The sequence below is a fragment of the Ischnura elegans genome, chromosome 5, assembly GCF_921293095.1.
Source record: "Ischnura elegans chromosome 5, ioIscEleg1.1, whole genome shotgun sequence".
NCBI classification, from domain to species: Eukaryota; Metazoa; Arthropoda; class Insecta; order Odonata; family Coenagrionidae; genus Ischnura; species Ischnura elegans.
Genome location: NC_060250.1, coordinates 118,939,349 through 118,961,595, shown reverse-complemented (window position 1 = coordinate 118,961,595; position 22,247 = coordinate 118,939,349). Strand labels below are relative to the sequence as shown.

General features: G+C 39.7%; 1 protein-coding gene across 2 annotated transcripts in view; it reads left to right on the top strand.

Moving 5' to 3' along the window:
- LOC124159473 (matrix metalloproteinase-2-like) overlaps positions 1-22,247 on the top strand; it is a 764,180-nt gene that overhangs the window by 455,255 nt on the left and 286,678 nt on the right. For both annotated transcript variants that reach the window (XM_046535299.1, XM_046535298.1), the window contains one exon: positions 1,054-1,217. In XM_046535299.1, the coding sequence (XP_046391255.1) occupies positions 1,054-1,217 (164 nt within the window). The remainder of the gene's footprint in view (positions 1-1,053; positions 1,218-22,247) is intronic.

The following is a 22,247-nucleotide window of genomic DNA, read 5'->3' as shown; positions in this document are numbered from 1 at the left end:
GCATTTTAAGGGCACATGGTGTCTTTGCCGAAGCATATTTCGCACCCCTATCATACCGCCAAATGGCCTTTTGAAGCCTTTTAATAATGTCCGTTTTACTACTTCTGGTCACTTAGCAACTCTCTAAAATTACATCTCTATTAATATTTAAGGACCATTGATCTTCCATATGCATTATGTGCGTTACGAGAAGCCTCGTATATCCAGTGTATTATTATTTTCATTTAATATATTACTAAATAAGTTGGAAGTTTTAAGAATGATGTTGTGGTGATTACACAAAATGAGTTGCAGTCGACTTTTACAAAAAAACTATAATTATGTCTTAAGATTAAATCTAAATGCATCTCCCACAGTTATTTCAACGTGTTCGGCGTGTTAATATTATTGTAGAGAAGTGCCACTACATTTTATTTTCATGCATCAAATTTCCACTATATCACGCAAGAATCGGTTGAATTCATTATGTCATTGTTTTGTTTTTGCTATTTGTGTTTCACTATTTTTCGCAAAAATATTCCGTATTCTCGTTCGTGGCACATTTTTGTTTACGTGACGATGAGTAGTTATCAATCACATTTGAGCTGAGGATCTATTATTTTGCTGAAACGACTTGCTTAATATTCTTTTGCCCAGTTATGAAATACGTATTATCAGATATTGATTTTATTTCAATGCGTTCTGAATGTATTGATACTCTCAAGTTTGCAACAGCTTGAAAAGCATACTTGGGTACTCTCAGAGAAAGAGACTTATCAATCAAAGACAAAATATCCTGGAGACAAAATATTCCGACGTATATCACGTATGGCAATTTTTCCTCTGCATACTTGCGAAAATATGAAAAGTTATTTGGATGCTTGAATGTATGCTTAAGCGTGACCCAGATTTAAAAGAGAGCTGAGAAATTTACTATCGAATAATTTTTGGTGAAAATCTTGTGAGATTGTAGAATAGCTTCTATAATTAAATTAGGGACTTCTTCGTGCTTCAATGATGTATACAGTTATCGAATTCATATTTCAAATGTTGCTTTTATGTTGTGTTCTTCAGAAATTTGCGGGCTTACCTCCAACTGGAAAATTCGACGAAAAGACGAAGAGATTGCTGTTGAAGCCTCGTTGCGGCCTTAAAGACTACGAGACGGAAGACCGGAGGAGAAAGAAGCGATACGTGCTGAGGGGACCGAAATGGGAGTACACCAATCTTACATGGAGGTAAGTGCATTCATAATCGTCAACAGTGATCAATCCCATGTACCACTATACACGGTGAATGACCTTACGAATAATTTATTTGCCGTATATAACGGAAATATCCGTGCATTATACCTCATGTGCATCATCATTCAATGAGAAGTTCCCACCACATATATACTTCTGCAAATTACTCTTCTATAACTCTGTCTTATTTCTTTCCTTCTTCCAGAATTAGTTTTGTATTCAATTTTTTTTCATTCAAATATAATAGTGTCATTAATATTGTTAATGGAAAAAAAATATTCGGAAAAAAAATAATAACGAAAAAATGAAAACAAAACAATGGGAAAAATAATGATAAATTGAAAAAAATAAATATAAAAAATAATAATAAAATAATATCGAAATAATATTTATATATATAAATATTTTTTTTTTCAAATGGGAAAATATAGGTTATTTTGTTGGACTTTTTCTAAATATTCAACCACTATTTAGTATGTAAGTTTCTGCTAACACTAACACCACACTACCCCAAACAACACAAACAAGTGCGCAAATGTAAATTCTTATGTAATCTGACTGGTTGTGGTAAACATGGTTTACCGGTACGACATGAACGCGCCTTCGGCGCGTCATTTAATGTGAGTCCTCATCATTCAATGAAAATTAGTTTAAAACATGCTGTATCTTTGTGGGTAAACTATTCTCGTGATTCTCACCGGGTTAATTTTTTCATAACGGCCAACGTTTCAAGTTCCGTCTCGGCGCTCATCATCAGGGATGAATGTTGATTTATTTAAGTTTTGGTTTCTAAGACCCATTGTTTCAATAAATTTAGTTAATTATAAAAATATTTAAAAATAAAATAATAAAATAAAAGGAATAATCCAGTTCTTTTATCGCACCTATATGATACAGTCTATTTCCTGATGTGACCTATTTTTATAAATAATATTTTCAAACTGTAATTACGAGATAATTTGGTCAACTGCATCCTGTTTTGCTATCTCTGTGACGATAGATGGCGTTGGTTCCGGATTGATGTATTCCCGTACTTTCCCTAACTAATAATGTCTTCTGCAGAACGGGTTTCCAGGTGTTGCTGGTGGGGAGTAGGTGATGCTTTTTTTTTTGCTCACATGATCCCGTGAATGATTTTATTTGCATGAGTATTCACCGTTTAGAGCGTCTTTAAGATTGGGTTGAGGCAGACCTCCTCTCAATTCTCTTATGGACTAATCTTTTATTGGCCTCTTCCGTGGTCTACCTCAAGCCATTCTTCCCTTTTATCTCTCCTCAGCAATAATTTCCATTATTCTTTCATGTCTCATGACGTGCCCGATTAAATTGTCTCGTTATCCACCTAATGTTTTCAAAAGAATTTCTCTCCTTTCCGTCTAAGAGCGTCCGCATTTATCACACGATCTATCATTTTATCTTAACCACTCTTCCTTAATGCTACACCTGAATTTATCCGCATAAAAATTAACGTAAAAAAATTATTTGATTTTCTTTTTATAATTAGTGAAGTTTGGAACAAGTGTAGGCTTTGGTTATCTAAAGTTATCTTAGGAAAATTGAGGACGAATTAATAAGGTGTGGTATGGTATAGTATTCGGAGAAGGCGGTCGAGAACTAAGGTCATTTGCGACATGATGGAAAGGTAAGGGACGGGAGGGTAGAGATGTACCCAGCGTCGGTATTAGTATGCTCAAAATGATAGGCGCCAAAGGGACTACTGCCTTACGTCTCATGCGACGGACGGGGTGATACACTTCAAAAGTTGAGAAGTTCCCTCCTCAAGGTACTCAAGCAGGAATCGGAAAGCCTCCGGCAAATCTCCGCCGCCGAAGAGATTTGAACCTAAGCAGGACACGCCTATCCTAGTAAGACCGGTCTATCCTAATGGTCCAGTCTATCATAATAGTCCAGCCCTTCAAGTTCTTGAGAAGCCTTTCATTGATTAATTACCTATTTTATACCCTCTTTAACTGCTATATAGTATACTGCACATCAGTGGCGGTTTGCCCATAAGGACTCTCGGACGCCGCCCCTCCCAAATATTTGAAAAAGTAAAAAAAATAAATATCCATTAATTTATAATTATACATCTGATTAATCAAAGCGTTTTTTCAGTCCCATACATCGAAAGTGTTGGAAAACACGAAAAGAAATAGCGCGAGAAGTTCGTATTTGTAGCCGTGGGGCGCTGGCCAGAACGTCCCAATCCATCCCCATGCCGTTATATGGAGAGTGGTAGTGGTGGGGGCCGCTGGTGCTATGACGCGTCTAACGTTGTGTCTTATGGAACTCTTGGGACGTCGTCCGAAAATGCGCAGAGCGACGTGTGAGTTGACATCGCTGCGCAGGCCGGCGGGCGTACAATCTGGCGTCTACTTGGTGCTGCCACAGAAAAGGGACGTACGGAATCAGAATGGTCACTGTACTGGGTGTAGTTATACGATTTTAATTTTTAATTACTGGTAGGTATTGCTACAGTAAATAAATTATCCCATTATGCTTGCGTTTTTTGGTGTTTGAATTCCGGAACACATAAAATCCAACCAGTTAAAGGCCGTATTGACGAAGGAAAACTATTCTCGAGTATTTGACACAGTTCTGTTATGATTACGAATTTCAAGAACCTTGGGGAATCTAATATTATAATATTTAGGCCTTAACAATGTATTCATATCTTCCCGATGATTAGAAATACGGTACCTATTTTTCAGATAAATTTATCAAAAGACCTGCAGTATTAGGAAAAATCAGTTAACATTCCCCACTGATTTATAATTTAAGAAATAGTTGCGTGCGTGAAAGGGTGAAGGATTAAATATGATTTAAATCGTTAAGCGTGACTTTAAATAGAGTCATTCAATTAATGTCATGAAGTGCCGCGTACAATGCACCTTTTGTGTGTAGGTTCATCATTTTTCTAGCCGTCCTTGTTGTATTAGTTCATGTTCACCTAATTCCTCAGTGGCAGAGCGGTAGCTATCTGACGGAAAATGTCCACTTGGGTCTGATTTAAGTGGCCTCGAAGAGTTCATATCAGTGAGGAAATCCTTACAGCTCCCATCTGTGGCTCAGTCGAGTCGTCTTCTTTTACGATCTAGAACTTATTTTCTGTTATATCATGGCAATGATTTCGAAGACACGGTTATTCCAAATGCGACCCGTTGGCGTCTCGTGTGTTTACCACATATGAATCTTAGACTCAAGGAGATGGTCCGTGACGTCCTTTGTTTGCGTGAATGCCTTTGCTGACCTTAAATTCGTCCCTCAGCTGAATCAGCATTAGTGGACCACGACTTCTATCTCCCTTGAGTCGTCCTTATAGTAACGGCAAGACTCTCGGAAAGAACGGAGTGAAATGAGTTCAGACATCATTTTCGAGGAGTTAATTGTGCGTAATTGGCGATTAAGAAGTTTCTTAGTGCTGTGTGTGCATTCAAGAAGACAATTTTGAATTAATCAACAGTGCTCGTTTTTTTAAGGGAAATATAGGGAAAAATTGTCCCAATTCTGTGTCCAGGCACCTTGTTCTTTTTGGTCGTATTTTTCGTCGGCCTATTTTGTGTCGTCCCTTGTTTATTTATAGACTAGTGCCCTTGCCATGTGTTCAATCAGAAAGAAATTGTTGTCCAGCGCTGATTTCAACGAACGTGTAATTGATCACTTTGCTGGACAAAATGAAAGAAGGATGGACTTTTGCAATACAACTAAAGGCCTGTGAGTATTTCCTATTTTGTTAAAAATGTGTGAGAAATGTTTAATTGTTGATTTTAAATCATACTGTATTCAAGAAGTATCGCGAACACCGCCATCAAAGTTTACATCTGCAAAGCAAAGCGCGGGCATTCTAGTAGTGTTTGTTGCCTAGTGGAAGTCAGTGACACTCTCCTCCCTCCTCAGGTGTTACAAGTGTCATTGCTACCTAAATCATTGCAAATGTTGTATAGATTTGACAAATAACGCATTATTATTGCAAAACGAACAACAGAAGTGTATTGCGGGCATATCCGCACGAAGAATGTAGACGCTAAAACCTAAAGTTACGTATTTTCGTTTGTATTTGCAAAATATCGCAGCAAATATATTTTTATTCTTCAAGATCATTGATCAGTATCATCGAGAGTCCGGACTAAGCCGATCCGTATGACCGAGAGTCTACTGCATTTAGTATTTATTAATCAAGCTTTATTAGGAAAACTAGGTATTTTTGTTGAAAAAAAACGGAACGTATGGCATCACAGAATTTAATTCCTATATTGCCGTAAAAACTTAATAAAATACACGAAATATTAAAAAATTATGACCCCCCGGTGGAGTGCGCCCCCCCTAGCATTTGACTCACGAGCCGCCACTGCTGCACATATTTTTGTTTTTAATATGCACACAAGACTCTCTTTTGCCACCATCTGCATGGTTTCTACCCCATCCGGCTTCGAGGTTGCCGCCAGCAGCTGCTTCCCCTAGCGGCTGCTCCGTCAATTACTGTGATCAAAGCGGCGAGTCGACTCGTGCTGCCGTGCGGTGAACGCTAACACTATGAGGTTCAGTGTGGCACCAATACGAACATGCTACGCGAGAATGTCGCTCGGTCTACGCGAGTTCATGACTGCACAAATTGGGTGGAAGTTCGACAGCCACAATTACGTAGCTATTTTTGCCTGTTGCTGAAAAGAGTTTCAGGAGGCCTCTCCAATTTTAGCATTGTTTTTTGTTAAACCTATCTTTTACTGCCCTTAAAATTAGCTGGATTTGAAGCAACAAATTTATAGACTTTTGTCGAATCAAAATTAATATTTAGGAATGAATTATTTCATAAGAATGATATTTATTAAGCTCTCTCATTTTTCCATTTGTATCAGGAAGTAGATTATTGCCAGTGTTTCCATGGCTTTTTTGGGAGTGCCAGTATGTGTTACATTTGGAAATACATATTGGGATCTTTTGGAGTGTAGTTGGCTATTTTCCGGTAGTTTCATTGTGAGCATGAATTGGAACCCCCGGAAAACACTCGTAGTGCAAGTACAATCGTTACCCTTCATATAGGAAACTAATGCCAGTCAAAATTCCCTATCAGTTCATCGAAAAATATAGTTGGTAGCATTCAATTTAAATATGCCTCATCTTAATTCTTTCATGAACACGCACCGTCGAGAGAATAATTTTTAACCATAGGATAGGATGGTATCTATCTTCATTGTAGTTTTTCCCCATTTGGTGCTGTGTTAAGGAAGAGGATGGAAATCATCTGCTTGTATTTTTAAGCGATACAGGTTCCCTACATTTATTTATTTAACAATTTTTTCTAATAATTTTTAGCTTATTGAGCAATTCACCTAAATCATAAGTATAGGTGAGCAATCCAGCACATGCATCTGGTAAATATCCTGGAGCATAATCCGTCCTTTTTTTTTAACTGTTAGCGTTTTCTGACATGCCCAGCCAGACTAAACGGCTAGCAAAACAGCTAATGGTAACGGCTCAGTTATTTTTTTTCAAATAGAGGACATTTTTTTAGGTTTAGATAGGTTTATTGTTGAGTTTTTTAATTGTTGAATTTATTTATTGAGGAGTAGATTTATAAATGTTAGGTTTATTTTTGTGCTAATAAATTATAATAGTAGTCAGGATAACTATTTATTTTGCTATTCATTATACAACCGGACAAATTTATTTATGGACTTTAGCATCATATCTTTTTCATTTCATATTTGATGAAGCACAAATATTAGCTAACTGTTAGTTTTGGTAAATAGTTGTTTTAGAACTACTAAATCTGTGAAAATGAATTTCATTTTTTTTAAATATTGTTTAAGAACGCTCCATGATGCTTATACCGTGTTAGTTCTGGTTCTGCGGACGGAATTTATTATTTTTCCATCCCTTCTTCAATATTTTTGAAAGAAGAAGAAGAAATGAACATTCTTCATGGATCTTTTGCGGGATCGGGAAATATTTCCAAAACTTTATCTTTGCACTTTGGTTGAATGGGCGCGCGAACTCCTTTCGCGGTGGTGGTGGTGGTGGCGGTGGCGCTATCAAATTTACTCCCTCTCCCCGTCCCATTCAGGAGCGCTTCCGGCCAGGTATATGCCGAATTCTTCGCGGCGGAATTCCCAATCTCTTCCATACATACTTGGAATAACTTGCCCCAAAGGATCGCGGTCTAAGCCCCTTCCCTCCTCCGCCCCGCCAATCCGCAGTCTTCTTCCCTCGAGTGAATAAATTCGAACTTCTGCCATTCCCAAGGTGCTTTCCGCCGATTTTTTTTTTAATTCTTCGTGTGTGGTTTTGCGCATTTTGCCGGCTTATAGTTTGAATCGAAGGGAGTCTGTAATTTTTGGAGCCGTATACTGGCCTATGAGGATTATGAATGTTATTGCTTGGTATTTTTCCCCTACAAGCTATTTGGTCCCAATGAGTGCGTACTTTAAAAGGTTTGATATAGTCAAACTGCTCGGTTCGTCCTTGAAAATATTCCTCAAAGATAACGCTATGAAACGTATCAACAGATTATAAACTTATTTATACAACTATTTTTACATGAGGAAGTTAAGATACATGTGGATAAAGTAGGAATGCTTGATGATTTCATTTCGACGGCTTTAATAATCTCTCTCCTCTCGAAACTTAACTCATCCAACTATTTTCTCTTTCACTTCCTTATCACTTATGTTTCCCTTTTCTGTCGATATATTTCTTGATGTACCGATACAATGCTATAATCATCATGTAACTTCCTTTGTTATATTTAACTATGAGCCGTTTTTGTCAACTTGGATTGTACACTATTCTTGTACGGAGATTTCGTGCTGCTTGAGGAAAGTTAGCACAATGTGGCAAAAATATTTCCTTGATTGTACGACCGAGGGAAAAGAGTTAGTAGAAATGGCGGATGGCCTTTGTAGTAATTTTAGGGAATACAGGAATTAAAAAAACAACTGTGGATAGGATATTACTACACCAACGGAATGTCTTCGAAATGAAGTGACGTGGCGGTGTTCAGGTGATGTGTTGTTATATTGAGTGTGGAAGCTCATGAGATTTATGTGGGATAGTTTAAATCCTGAGGGGTGTGGCACGGACTGCTACCGGATATGTACCTACTGTTTAATTGATTACACGTTTTCCCGTTATCCACCTCCATTAGGGCAGGGTAGTTATTGCTATCAGTGAAACAGAATAAGAATTATGGAAATCATCCTTTTTAATCGAATAAATATCTCTGCATATTTATGTAACGACCGACACATCCCCTCATTCATAATCTGCTGTGCTTAAGATTGTATTCATTAGAGCTGACGGTGGAACGTGCTCCAATTTAATGCCATCGATTAACCCTAAGTTTTCGCCTTGACTCCTTAGGTTTCGAGCAGTCAATTAGCGCGTAGAGATATGAATTAATTAAGCTTTCCAGTTTCTTGGGAATGAAAATTTCTTAAACAGAACGCATAAACTTCTTGAGGTTATTATTTCCCTTGCTATGGTATATGATTTCAGCTTATTGTAGTTTCTGCTGTTTGGATATGTTGAAAAATAGTTTTATAGCCTTCAGGGACATTTTCTCCAGGACGTTGAATATCTATTCATGAACTAATCCTTTTGTTATCAGTTCTGATTATGGATTATTGTCTACTTAAATTTCATAATCGTCTTCAAACTTCATTCCAGTCGGGATTCGTTTATTTTTTTGCTAAATGTGCTTTCCTTTCCCTCTCCTATTTTCGTCTTCTTTTGGAATGAATCTTTCCCTTTATTTTACTTGTGTAGTTTGCCTAAGTTACTTGCGGACCACGCGTTAATTTTTTAAGTGAATATCTGGGTGCTTGTGAACAACTTTTGGTAATTGAGACTCTCGCTAAGTTGTGGACTGTACCAGATATGCATAGAGCGAAAATTAATCCATTAACTTGGTCATTTATCATGAATCCTGAGATGAAAATTATCTGCTTGAATCTCACCCTACTTTCTGTGTTAAATTTTTTCATTTTTCATGCTCTTATACTCTTCCCCATTTTTACAGGGTGAGTATTCCGCACAATATTGAAGGCCTTGCACAACCACTTTTACGTTAATACGGTATATTGTACATGCAAATGATTTTTTGCGTAGAGAATTTGCATTATTTATTTTCCTTGCAATTTGTGCTTGGTGTGGATACTATCTCATATGGTGTTTAGGTCAGAAATTTCTGAAAATCGGACATTGTTAATCATCGCCACTCGGGCCCCAAAGTTAAAGATTTTGAGAACATTCAGGCTGAATTGAGACAGAAGCACTTAGATATAAGATTTAGATTTGGAGAATTATCCTCTATTACTAAGCCTGTTTTTGTATTAAACAGTGATAAATGTAACATTCAAGGTTATATTGACGAAGGTTAAAGTTTATCCAAATAATTTTATGTTTTTACGATGAGTGAGAATGATCAACAAAAATTGAGAGTATGCAACCCGCGTGCCACCCAAATCGTCTGACTGGGGTGGCGCGCGCTCACTCTCGGTGCGATATCTCGGGAACCAATGGGCAGAAATGAAAGAAATTTGAGGTTATACTCTGCACATGTCTAAAGAGTCGTTGCATGAGACAAAAAAGTGATAGAATAATCCGACAGTGATATTATCTTCACTTATGTCCGAAAAACACCCAAAAATACCAAAAATCAAAACCTTTAAGTGCGATGCGGCACGTTTTCCCGGTATCCGTTTGCAAAAATAATTTTCATGATTTCTTTTTTCACCAAATGGAACAAAACTGGGGGTTTTCCAAAATAAATTCTTTACTTTGCTCTGAAAACTTTAAAAATAATGACCACCCTACTGGATAGGTATGCTAACTAATGGCTTTTCAGTTGTTGGAAGTGTTATGGAGGTGAATGAATATTCAGTGCATTCTTCTGTGGCTACTATCTTACTGAGTTAAATTATATACCAGAGACACTTCATTTTTAATTCAAAACGTGTACTTTTTTACTTAAAATTTCATGACCTATTCGTTCCTCCTCTTTCCAGTGTATTTCCAAATTAATATTTCCCCTCATTTTTCAGTTTTGTAGTCTTCCTCTCACGGTATTTGAGTCTATATTTTTGCGGGTACTATAAATTTACATTTTCTGCGAACGTTAGTCCACCAAAGTAGGACGTTGCTTTCCGCTAGACGAAATAGTACGTGTGGAATTGCAACGTGTGCCTTCAGAATGACCGCACATTTTCCAGGAATTTCGCGTATTCCCTCTTCACCTCTGGGTCCCAAACCTTCTTCTATCCTTACACCACTCTCCCTCTTTCTTACTCTCTTGTCTTTCTTGGACCTTTTCTTTTTTCCAACGCGGAACGACCGTGTGACCCAGTTCCTGCTAAGGATCCATTTCGTGCCTGTGAAGCGAGGGAGAGGGTAGTCTAACTTTTGGTATGGTAATCGTGCTCCGACTCCACCGCATTAATACAAATTGATGTCGATCTATCTTTTTCATCTCTCTCTCTGTCTCTCTTGCCACTGGTTTGCATTTTAACGACCAAGTCACTGTTCAAAAGAAATGTCAACTCATTCCGAAGGCGGATGGATCACGATTTGTGTGAGTGTGTCAGAAAGAAAATTGACGTTGTGGGAAAGTTATTAAGTCCCTCTCGGTGGTCAAAATTTGGGAAGGCTTTGATTAACCCTGAGGCCCCGAGCAAAGATAGTGGAATTTCATTTGTTTCAGGTGGCATTGACTGTTATTTTTCCTTGATGCTAAAAGTAAATCATGCACTACGTCTCTAAATACTGCACTATTTGTCTTTCCGAATCCAAAACAAAAATTTATCGTCGCCGAGCTTTATATGAAAATGAGTTTTCTTCGTGTTTTTGGGCCCACTTAGCTATTCCATAACAACCGATGCAATTTGAAACTTGCAATTTGACGGAAGATCGAGAGATCTTGGTCTAATAAAAACATTCCGTCGTATTCATGACCTGTCCGCATCAATCACGTCTTCAGACTAACCATGGATGGATTTTTATGGATTTTTTTCTCACGAATGATGACACGATTTTAAGCGCCTGTTCAAGCATTTAAAGCTTAGAATAATTGAATTCCCTTATTTACCTTGGTGAATCTTAGTGCTGGCTTTTGATGGAGAACGTTGGAACTTGAATTGGTTTTCAGCCATATGATACGTTAGTAATTATTTTGCAATGCACAGAAGTTAATTTTTAGAGAAATACCTATCCCTTGTGAGTCAACGTGTCTTTTCCTGCAAAATTTGAAACGAATCTATACGGCCGAAGTAGTCGATTGTATTTCATTTTACGATGATTCTGTAATAGTCATAACTGCGCCTTGTGTGATTCACGCTAATTTTGCTGAGCGCTTTGAGCGTAAGTAGTACTAGTAAATAGCATCAGTAATATAGTACTAGTAAAATATTACTAGTAAAATAGTACTTGTAAAATAGAACTATTTTGTAGCTTGAAGAAGATGTTGTAACATCGAAATCTAGGTCTCGGGAGTAAAAGTTTAAAATCGTGGAAAATTGCTATTGTTCACTCCAATAATTTTCGCAAACACTACTCTAGTGCAATGCGCGTGCGTACTTTATTTTTTTTGCGCTTGTTTTCCCGCCTTCACCCCATCCGAGCTCGCCGTTCTCTCTCGGGTTTTTCGTCACGTGGTGTCTTCCGCTTTCCCTCCGCAGTTGTCCCCTGCGTTAAGATGTCGTTCCCATCCTCGCTCAGCCTTCGCGCCACATGTGTGCGTTGGGTCGCCCGAAGACCACCTCCTCACGCACATGTGCCCACTCTTCCCTTCTCTTCCGTCCTCCACACCGATATGAGGACTCGGGCATTTTTCGGAGAGAGGCACATGTCGCGCAGGGTAGGATGGAGGTGGGGGTCGCCGTTTCGTCCTGAGCGAAGGGGAGGGGCAAGAGGAGGAGAGGGAGAAAGAAGTGGATATTGTACTGGTGGGGAGACAAGTGCCGCCTCTCACCCTCCCCCCCCCCCAACCTGCCCCCTCGCCCCCTGTAAGTCGGTGGGAAAAACTGTCGGCGGAGGGGCTGAAACAACACAAGAGGCTGCTTTGTTCTTCCTTATCTCCTCTCCCTCTCTCTCTCGGTTATTTCGGGGAAGCGGAGCTAATTTCGCTCTCATTCGGGTTTTGATCCCCAATATGTAAGATGGTACGGTCCGGTTTCGGTAATAATGCATGTGACTAATTTCAATTTATTCTACCTATTACGGTAGGTTTCCACGAAGTATTTTAGAAGTATTCTTGGAAGGCAAGTCTCCTCCGTATCTCATGTAGAAGCTGCCCCTCCTCACCCACCATGTCCAGCACTTCGTCGTTCCTCCTACTTTCCATACACATCATCTTCTCCATTCTTCTCCTCACCCACACCTCGAAAGCCTCCAGTCTTCTCTCAACCTCTCTCCTTCCTTCAGGAATTCCCTTCCTTAATTTCACAATAAGGCCTACTCTCTTGCATTATATCGAAAAATCCTATTCTCTTCCTTCCTCTCCCTCGTTTACCCAACATTCTACCTTCTAACACTGTTATCAATATCCCCTCCCCACTGAGTAATCTCTCCATCTGTACTTTGTGTCTCCGCCGTATCTCATGTTGAAGCTGACTTTCCTCACCCACCATGTCCAGCACTTCGTCGTTCCTCCTCTCCGTACTCGTCATCTCCTCCATGCTTCACCGCATCTACCCCTCGAAACCCTCCAGTCTTCTCTCAACCTCCTTCCCAAGGGTCCATGTTTCCACACCATGGAGCGCTACACTCTATATCATATTCTTCACTAGCCTCGTCGCCTGTTAATTATGAAATAAAATAGCATTATATGTATTTATTTTATTCTAAGTTTAGTCCATTTAAAAATATCCCGAAAAACTTGCACATTCGTATCAGTAATTAGGATCTGATATTTTTTAAGTCAATCGATATTTTCTGTCAGATTTTTAGCCTCCAGTTTTCGACATTTTGACAAAAAAATTATTATATAATTTCTCAAATGGAGCGTCAATATTTTTACGAAAAATATACACTAGTCATGGCAGTAATTCCTCAAAAAGCCGTCTTTTATTACCATTTGTTATAGATTAAATGACTCAAAACAGTGTACCACATTGTAAGAATCAGACGACCGGCGCGTTACACCTATTCATACTGTAAATAAACCGATAGAGGCGTGTTTTATAATCGATGCCGTAGATGTAATAGCTGCATATTGTCGAGCCAATTCAATGAGATACTGAAGCACTATGTAAACCTTTACTGGCTTGCTTGTTTTCACGGTTTGTTTTCTTTTTTCTTTGGATTTCAGGACGAGCCATGTCATTTACTCGCCTAAACAGTTGTAGGTATGATGGATTTTTATAAAATCTAGCTTTGTTGTAGCATACGTAATATGTTTTGACAAAATGACATTTGAGATGACGTATCCAAAGCCAGTTAGTGTCAATCCTTTTAGTTTTGTGTATTTTTTTCGAGTGCGTGGATAAATAGCATACGACGACTGAACAAGTGGCGAGGAAAGATTGGACCGCACTCTATCGGCAAGCGAAAGAGGCAGCACTTGGCGGGACCGAATTAAGCCGACATTTTTTTTCTCCTCACGTGGTCTTCCCGGAATTATATAATAGAAGGGGAGGGATGGGAGTGGTCCCTTGCTCAAGGCCACCCTCACTGTCCCTCTCATTCCCCAACGGCCGGGATCCGTCAGGAGCTAAGCAGCAGCATAGTTCGCTCAAGGGGTCCGAGTACATAGAAAGCTCTCAGCGCTTGGAAATTATTCGCCCTCGACGCGTAGTTTCGCTTTGTTGCGAAATTGCTCGCGTAGCGAATTAAATGAACCGGTGGAATAATTGTTCTCCCTCAAATGCAAGAGCTGAGATGACGTCGTTAGTTGATTATTACCTTCGCTCTGCGCCTGCGCAATACCCCGGGCGGGACAGAGGGTGAAGCCACCCTTGAGTTTCCGCCCACTTCAACCTGCAAGCTGTGGTGAGTTTAGTCTTAGCGAGCTGCGTGCCGAAAGGGCGGGAGGAAGATACTTAGAACCAACGCATTTCTTTCTCTAAGTTTTCATATGATAGAATTGATAGAAAGTCAGATTCAAAAAGTAACTGATTTTTTAAGCGATCATTTTACACTAGCGCAAGTACAGACCTAAGATTAAATATTACCTACCGATTGGTAAAATAATCATACTTAGTTAGATTTCCGGCTCTCAATGTTTCATTAGGGAAGTTTTTCAATTGAAAACGACCGATGCGTTCTTTAGGCACAAAAATTTGGTATGTACTTCACTATCGTATAGTAGTATCGTATTGAATGCTTAAGTATTGCTATTTATAGGCCTATATCACATATATTTGGGCTGATGGCCTAATTATATTAAAAATGCCAATAAAATATATTGAAAAAAAGAAAGATAAATTTCTAGCCATATAGGGTGAAAGGAGGAAATTGCATATAGAGATAATTAAGAGGCCTAAGGAGACCATGCTAGGCCTAGGGTCCCAAGCCTAGGGAAGCTGATAGCCATACGGAAGCCATGTTAGTATAGCTATAGTATATAATAACCCGTACAAATCTGTCTTTACCAATAAATAAAAAAAATATACAAAAATATTGGTGTCTCATGGCGAGCTGAAGAGGGGAAATTAATGTGGAAATAGGATTAGGAAGACTGAAAACATTAATTGTTATCTTTTTGTTTGGTGTACACGTAATTTAAACGGTAAGCTACTTGCATCTACCGCAACTAATCTAGTGAAAAAAGCATGTACATACATCCACCATGAGGTGGAATCGCCATGAATAGCTACATCTTGGAAAATGTGCGACTCTTTTTTTGTTTCGCAGAAATGGAGGAGCAATCGGGTCACAGTTGGGGGGAAAGTTGGTTGTTGGATTTGAGGTTGCGCGAAAAGGTAGCGGGAACCCTCTTGGGGTGGGAGTGGGGGTCAGGGAAGGAAGGGAGATTCAGAGGAGCAGCTTAACTCCTCGCCTGAAATTCACCGCCGCTCGGGAGGGGAGGGGAGCAAAAGTTGAGAGGAGGATGGTCTCAAGTCGGTTGCGTCACTACCTATCTCTCCTTATTATTATTATCATTTTTTAAAAATATTTTTTTATTCATTTCCGAAAATAAAACCGAATGAAAAAACACGTTCCACTTGGGAGGAGTGTGGCGGGGAACGGAGAAATAAAATTGCCGAGGGTGTTAAGCAGGAAGGAAATCGTTCTCGGAGGGAAAAACATGGTCCTCTCCCGGGAGGCAAAACTTCGTTTCTCGCGGAGGTGAGCCCTTAAGCTTGGGAGGTGCTTAAGGTGCGGTGCTTGAATTATGCCGTAGCCCCAGATGAGTTTATCCCCGCGGATTATGTAGGCACTATTCTCTTACATATTTTTTTATCATGAGTGGCATGGACTGTCTGTTGTGTGTTACAGGAAAGTTTGAACTGCATCGTGATTTGAATGAAACATTTTTTCCAATCTCAACTAATTTTTTTTTTAATTTCAAGGGAGATATTTTTAATGTAATGTTTATCCTCTACTGGAATATTTTCCGCGCAGTGCATTTTCAAGAGTTCTTCACTAGCTAGTGCGTCGTTTTTCGCTCAATGAAACCCGTACGAGTAAAATTATACTGCTACTTATCACATCCTCATATAACGTAGATTTATTTTTGCCGCTTTACGGTCGAGTGAAATAAATCCCTTCGGTATACAACATTGGGAATGAAATTTTATTTCAGTTTCAAAAGTGAACAAAGTTTTGCCGTTCTTAAATTCACATTTAATATCAAAATCTGATATGCATTTCAACTCAGTGTAGTCATTACTCTTCTGTGTTAATGTGTGGTCTCTTGCAGATTTTTACGTCTACCTTTTTTTCATTGCTGATTGTATTTCTTTCCTCATATAGTATAAAAGGTTATTCTTATCTTTCCCACCAATCCTGAATTAAATTTTACTTTTCCTAGTCTTATCCCGTGGTTGAAAAAACTCATTAATCCCAAAATTATTTTATTAAAAAATATAAATTATTGGATTATTTTTAGCAACTAATTCCTACAATTGAAACAAAATTCTTTTTTCAAAGATAATCCAATTCCATCAGAAAATTGGCTAGCATAAGTATACTTCGTCACGAGGAGTATAAATACTTAGGATTTAAGGTACCTAATTAATATTTTTTTTAATCCACGGCAAAAGTTTATTTTTAAATGCTATACGCAATCAGAGAGCATTCAGTGCAAATAAAAAAAGCTCTAGTGCCGTGGAGAACAACGACTTCAGTCAGCTCGTCTAGAAGAACCGTCTCGGTTGGACGGGATATGGGAAAAATCTCGTGCGATGAAAGTTCCTCGTATTCCTGAGAGGCGAGGCCTTAAGGGAAGGACGGAAAGCTTAAGGTTTACTGTAATCATCCACGACGGTTATAGCGGCAAGGGGGGGTCGGAGAGAGGTGGCTAGTTTAACGATCAGCCGCGCTTAAGAAGCGGTTTGGAGCGTAACAGATTGGATTGCGGCGAGAGGAGCGAAGGAGTTGGAAGGGAGAGAAAAAGGAGCCCCTGGGTCAGCCTTCTCTTTAGGACCTTAACAGCGCAGCCGGATGAGGACGGATAAGTGCGGACTGCATCGCGGAAATGCCAGCCTTATGGGAAAAGTGGTTGACATTTTTCTAGCCTGCAATACTTATCGCGCTTGTCGGGATAGTAGTGGATTTCAAAAATTGCGATTCCTGAATGATGTAAAAACCGTTTTACTCGGGACATGTCATTGCGCGGGTTAGAACTGAAAAAAAACGAGAATGCGAGCTCTGAATTAGAGCAGGGGCTTTTTTGCCGTCTCGCATCCATGCATTCTCGCATGCGTTCCAGCGATTCCCCAATTTAAGGCCGTTTTACACGGGGCACGGAATTGCGAAGGTTAGAACTGCATTAATTTCTAAAATGGCGTGGAATTGCGGGAATGCATGAACGAAATTAGAACAGGGGCTATTTTGCCATCTCACGTCCACGCATTCTCGCATGTGGTCTAGCAATTCACTGCTTTGCACAATGCAATTTTGACTGCGCCTTCGTACACACGTCAGATTGTGCAATTACGTGCCCCGTGTAAAATGGCCTTTACACGATGCAATTTTGACCGTGCCTTCGTACATATGTCAATTTGCGCAATGACGTGCCCCAACGTAAGTCTGTCTTAATAAAATATCTCGTGATTCGGAAAGTTTGTAGAAATAAAACAATTTTGCGAAAATTACTGTGCCGTCTATTGTTTTCTCAAGGGTCATAATGAGTTGGGAAGTTTAATATCGAGAGAACGGAGATTATTACCGGATGCTGGGATAGAATATAAAATCAGGGACAAGGATTATATTTGAAAACGAGGAAACCGATGAGAAAAATATTTCTGCTTAAAAATCATCCGGTTAAACAGCAACTCAATTCCCCCCCTCAATGCTACGCGCCAAAGAATAGTTGTGAAATGCTCTTTCCTTACTATTTTTCTTTGTGGCAGAAATTCCATTACTAACTGCCAACGATATCTCAATAACTCGGTAATTTAATGCTGCGTTGTAGTATCGCATGGAATATTAACACATGATGAAATGTTCACGCACAGTTGTTGACGGTGAAACGGGAAAAATGAAATTGGAAGCTTATTAATTTTTCTTCAGGGGATTAGCTGGTTGTAAAAATACTCCTGTTCGCAAGGGACAAACTTCCATTGACCTTTACCAATGACAACTCGATACCGACTGGGACACCACCGGCGCGGCGTGGCCACTCTCCCAGTGGATCTTGTTTTTGGACGCTTATTAAGTCCATTCGGCGTATTTCACCCTCAATATTTGTTCGCCAAAATACCATCGTGCGATAATGCTAGTATTCTTTGTAATAGTAATTCTATGCTACGTTAAGTACCAACTCATTGAGGTGCATTTGAGAGCATCCGGCGGAACTTTGTGAAAATGCCTCATATCTTCAAGATGAGAATGTAAGACAGTCGTAAATTTCCACATAACTTTAATAACCTACCCGATGATTTCAACAACTTGATAAATCGATAACCGGTTTCTTTGATAGCAATTCAAATGACCAAAACCGGACAGGTGGACATAATTTTGCGGAAATTTACTACTGTCATTCATTCTCATCCCATGGAGATGAGACATTTCGTATAAAATCATTTCTGGCTTGATTTGGTGGAATTTCGATGTATCAATGATGAAAGAACCAAAATGGTAATTTCCACACTTTTCAATTCCAAAACTCAACAACCGACCATGTTTTCAGCACATTCTGTCATTTCATTTTCAAGGTAAAAATGAAATGACGCAATATGTTGCATGGGCGTACCCAGCGAGGGGCAGGAGGGGGCAGCTGCCTCCCCCCCTAGAAGCAAAAATCGCAAGTGTCTTTACGGAAAATAATACTTTTTCAAGCAAATAAATTTTAAAACTAATAAAGAGCTGTTACAGTTTCCTTAAAATGTGGATTTCATTCACCTTTTCCATGCTTAAATCTTACCTACAACTTGGACAACCATGGCTTGCCACCCACCACCTAGTTTTCTAGTTTTGATCCTGGGTACGCCATTGATGTGTTGTTGAGTTTTAGAATTAAAAAGGGTGGACAGAACCATTTGTTTTCTTTCATCATGAACATGAGGCATTTCCACAAAGTTTCGCCGGATACTGTTACAGACATCTCAATGCGTTGGTACTTACATGTAGCATAGAGGGACTATAGCACAGAATGTTAGCTTGCGATTATGAATCGGTGAATAATTATTGAGAGCGAAACGCAACGAATGAACTTGGTGAGTGTCCAAATAACAAAATCCAGCGGCTATGTTCGGTGGTGTTCCTCCTCGTGGCCATCCGGGCGAGGGGGTGGGTGGGGTGGAGGAAGGGATGGGGGACACGGGAGCAGGAAGAGCGGAGACCACCACAGGATGGCTTCTGAAGCCCTTGAAGGATCTCCACCCCTCTCCCAGTCCGCGCACACAACTCCTCGAGGAGAACTCAGGGCTGCCAATCCCCGGATGCTTCGCTTGCCTCGTGCTGGCCTCCGGGGGTCATGCCGACGCCGCTCCCGCCTTTTTGAAGGGTTGGGGAGGAAAGGGAGAGTAAGCTGGAAGTAGCAGTAGTAGTAGGAGGGAGAAAGGGGTTTCTTTGGGGTGGGGGGATTTTAAGGAGAGGAGGGGGTCCTTTTTTTACGAGTCCCGCGAGGACTCAACGAGCATGAGTGAGCGCGTGAGGGGAGCTCCTTATTTTTGCTCAGCCCCACTCCTTGTCCTCATTTTTTCTTTATTATTCCTTCTTCCTTCCATCTCTCCCTGACCCTGCGACGCATGTGTGTACTGTAACTACGCATTGCGTACTCCTGCGTGAGCCACGCATTCCTCACGCCTGTCCTGAAACACATAGTTGTTAGACACCAGGCGTGTGTAGCGAAGCCAACTTTACTACACATTTCTACATAATACGAGTGATCAGTGGCGCAGCGAGGGGGGTTTTGGGGGATAAACCCCCCCCCCCAGAGCTCAGAGAAATTTTTATTACTTATAGACTAGTGTTAGGATTAATCAAATATCCCTCAGAAAGCCGTAAAACTCGCCATTTTGAACCATTATTCTTAATTTTTTTCTGGAAGAGGGCCCCCGCAACTCCTGCTTACCCTGGTGGGTATGCAATACCCCCACACCCGTAAGTATTAGTTGCGCCTAAAACACCGCCTAGCCTTAATTCTTAGCTGCGCCCCTGCGAGTGATCGAAACTTTGTAGCAAGTGCCGCGTTTTCTGTCGTTTCATGTAAATGAGTAGATTTGCGAGGAGACGAAAAGTTCGTTCTGCCACGAGGATCGCTACATTCCAGAAGAAGTTAGGTTCATAATGATAAGATCTACATATTCATGCAACCCCACAAGCCGCCTCAGTAAACTTGTAGGGGGTGTAAGGACGCCTGCCGTTTATGTATGAAAAGCTGATTCTTGACCGAAGTTCCGCATAGCATTTATGAAAATACTTTATTGAACGGGGTAAATACGAATTACCAAACCTATACATTTGGCAAAAAAATATCTTTCTTAGTTTATCGTTTCTGTCGGACCTGGAAATATAGTGAGGTCTAAATAAGATGTTCTCCCTGTCGCTCTTAAAGATATGTATACTCAATTACTCAAGAAGTCTAACTCTGGTGGACTTCCTTCGTAACATATTATATTCATTAAAAATATCGGGTGTAGATCGTCTGTTTGGGTGATTAAAAATCAATGTATTTATATTGGTATTTTTAACGGTATACACCGAAACCGAGTGGCTCTGTTGACGATTCACGATTGTTCACACTGTATCACACGATTCTTTCTGTGTAGTCTGAAGATGGAAATTCTTCAAGTTTCTTTGAACGATAAAGTACCACAGTAGTCCAAGAGGAAATCAATGAACTACTTGGTTAAATGCCTTAAGCGTGAAGAAATGTTATTTTACTCCCTTTTAACCCCTGTCATTCTTATCTTTATTCCTTTGCCCTCTAATCTCCCTCGCTGACTTATCCTTTCTCGTGAAGTTGAACGTCGAAGTACGTGGCAAGTTTTCTTCCAGGGAATGTACTGGAGGGTAGTTTACCTCTGTGAAATCCCCGTTTAATTGTGTTCAGCTTTCAGTCTGGTCAGATGGGAGAATTCGATGTATGTTCCACAGTTGCGGTCCAAGAAAATAACCTTGTGGAACGCCCAGGAAAATTAATTCAAAATCAAATTCTGTACGTGCTACCGCATGGAAGTGAAAGTGTTCACTGTTTTATTTCTAAAAAATATCGCGAAAATATAAATTCTATACACTTAGCGAATCATAATTTTATTATTATTTGTTGATATGCAGTGCAATTTCCTTGTGAATATGAAGACTTTCCATCCTTTCTCCATTTCTTCTTCCCTTGCAGCTTTGTAGAGGACTTTTGAATTCAAGACCGAAACATATTCATCAATAGCATGGCATCGATATGCCTTGCCAGTGTTTTTTTATTACTTTGCCTAAGTTTCGCATTCGGCGAGAGAGCCCGGGTGTGGGAAGGCTTCAAGAAGCCCTTAAAACGACCATGGAGTCGCGTGTGGCCCTCCGGTGAAAGGCTGCTTGTGTTTTCTTGGCTGATCCTCTGGTTATGCTTTCTCACGAGGGTTGGGAATGCGTGAATCATTTATTTCATGCGCAGCGTCAAAGGTCTGACTCATGGCGACTGCTTCCACTTCTCTTTGGCTTATTATCGAGCGATAAACTGTAAATAGGTCTTCCCACAGCTGTTATACCGCCAATGAGTGATATATGTGTTCATAATGTGGCTGAATAGTTTAGGAAGAATCAGATTGTTCGTTAGACTTCTTCGAGGTAAGTCGAGTGATATATATTTCGTGGCCCAATTAATAATTACGTTGTTCAGTTTCAAGCTTTGACGGAAAAAAGAAGTTTACCTCACGGTCGTATTACATCGTACTATCGCAGTATGAAGTATTTGATGAACTTTTCCGTGATGGGTGAGACCGAAATTTTGCCGATACAATTAGTTTGGCGTAAAATAGTGCCTTTATTTGTGGTAAAGTTTTTATTTCCATCAAATTTAATTGATATAGAGATATCAGGAATAGTTGTTGAACTTAAAAATGATGATGCTATAGACTACTCGATATTCGATTCATTTGTAACTTTTTCATCTGGGCATATGTTTGACAGATTATTATACTGAATGTGTATACTCAAGTGAAAAAGGATATCACTTACACTCAAATGGATTCATGCTCCTTGTACGAAGTGAATGTTCTCTTCGGTCATTAATTTTAAGTTGCTGGTTCTAATTCATTGTTGTAAACTTAATTGTAGTGGGACTTGTAAGATTTATTTTATTTATAATGGGATCGGTTCCAATAAATCTAGCCAGAAGCCAGTTTCAAAGAATATATTGTCTCATTTTTGAATAGATTTTGGTATTTTGACTTTCAATTAAACTGCTTTATTTCTTATTTTAAGAATCAG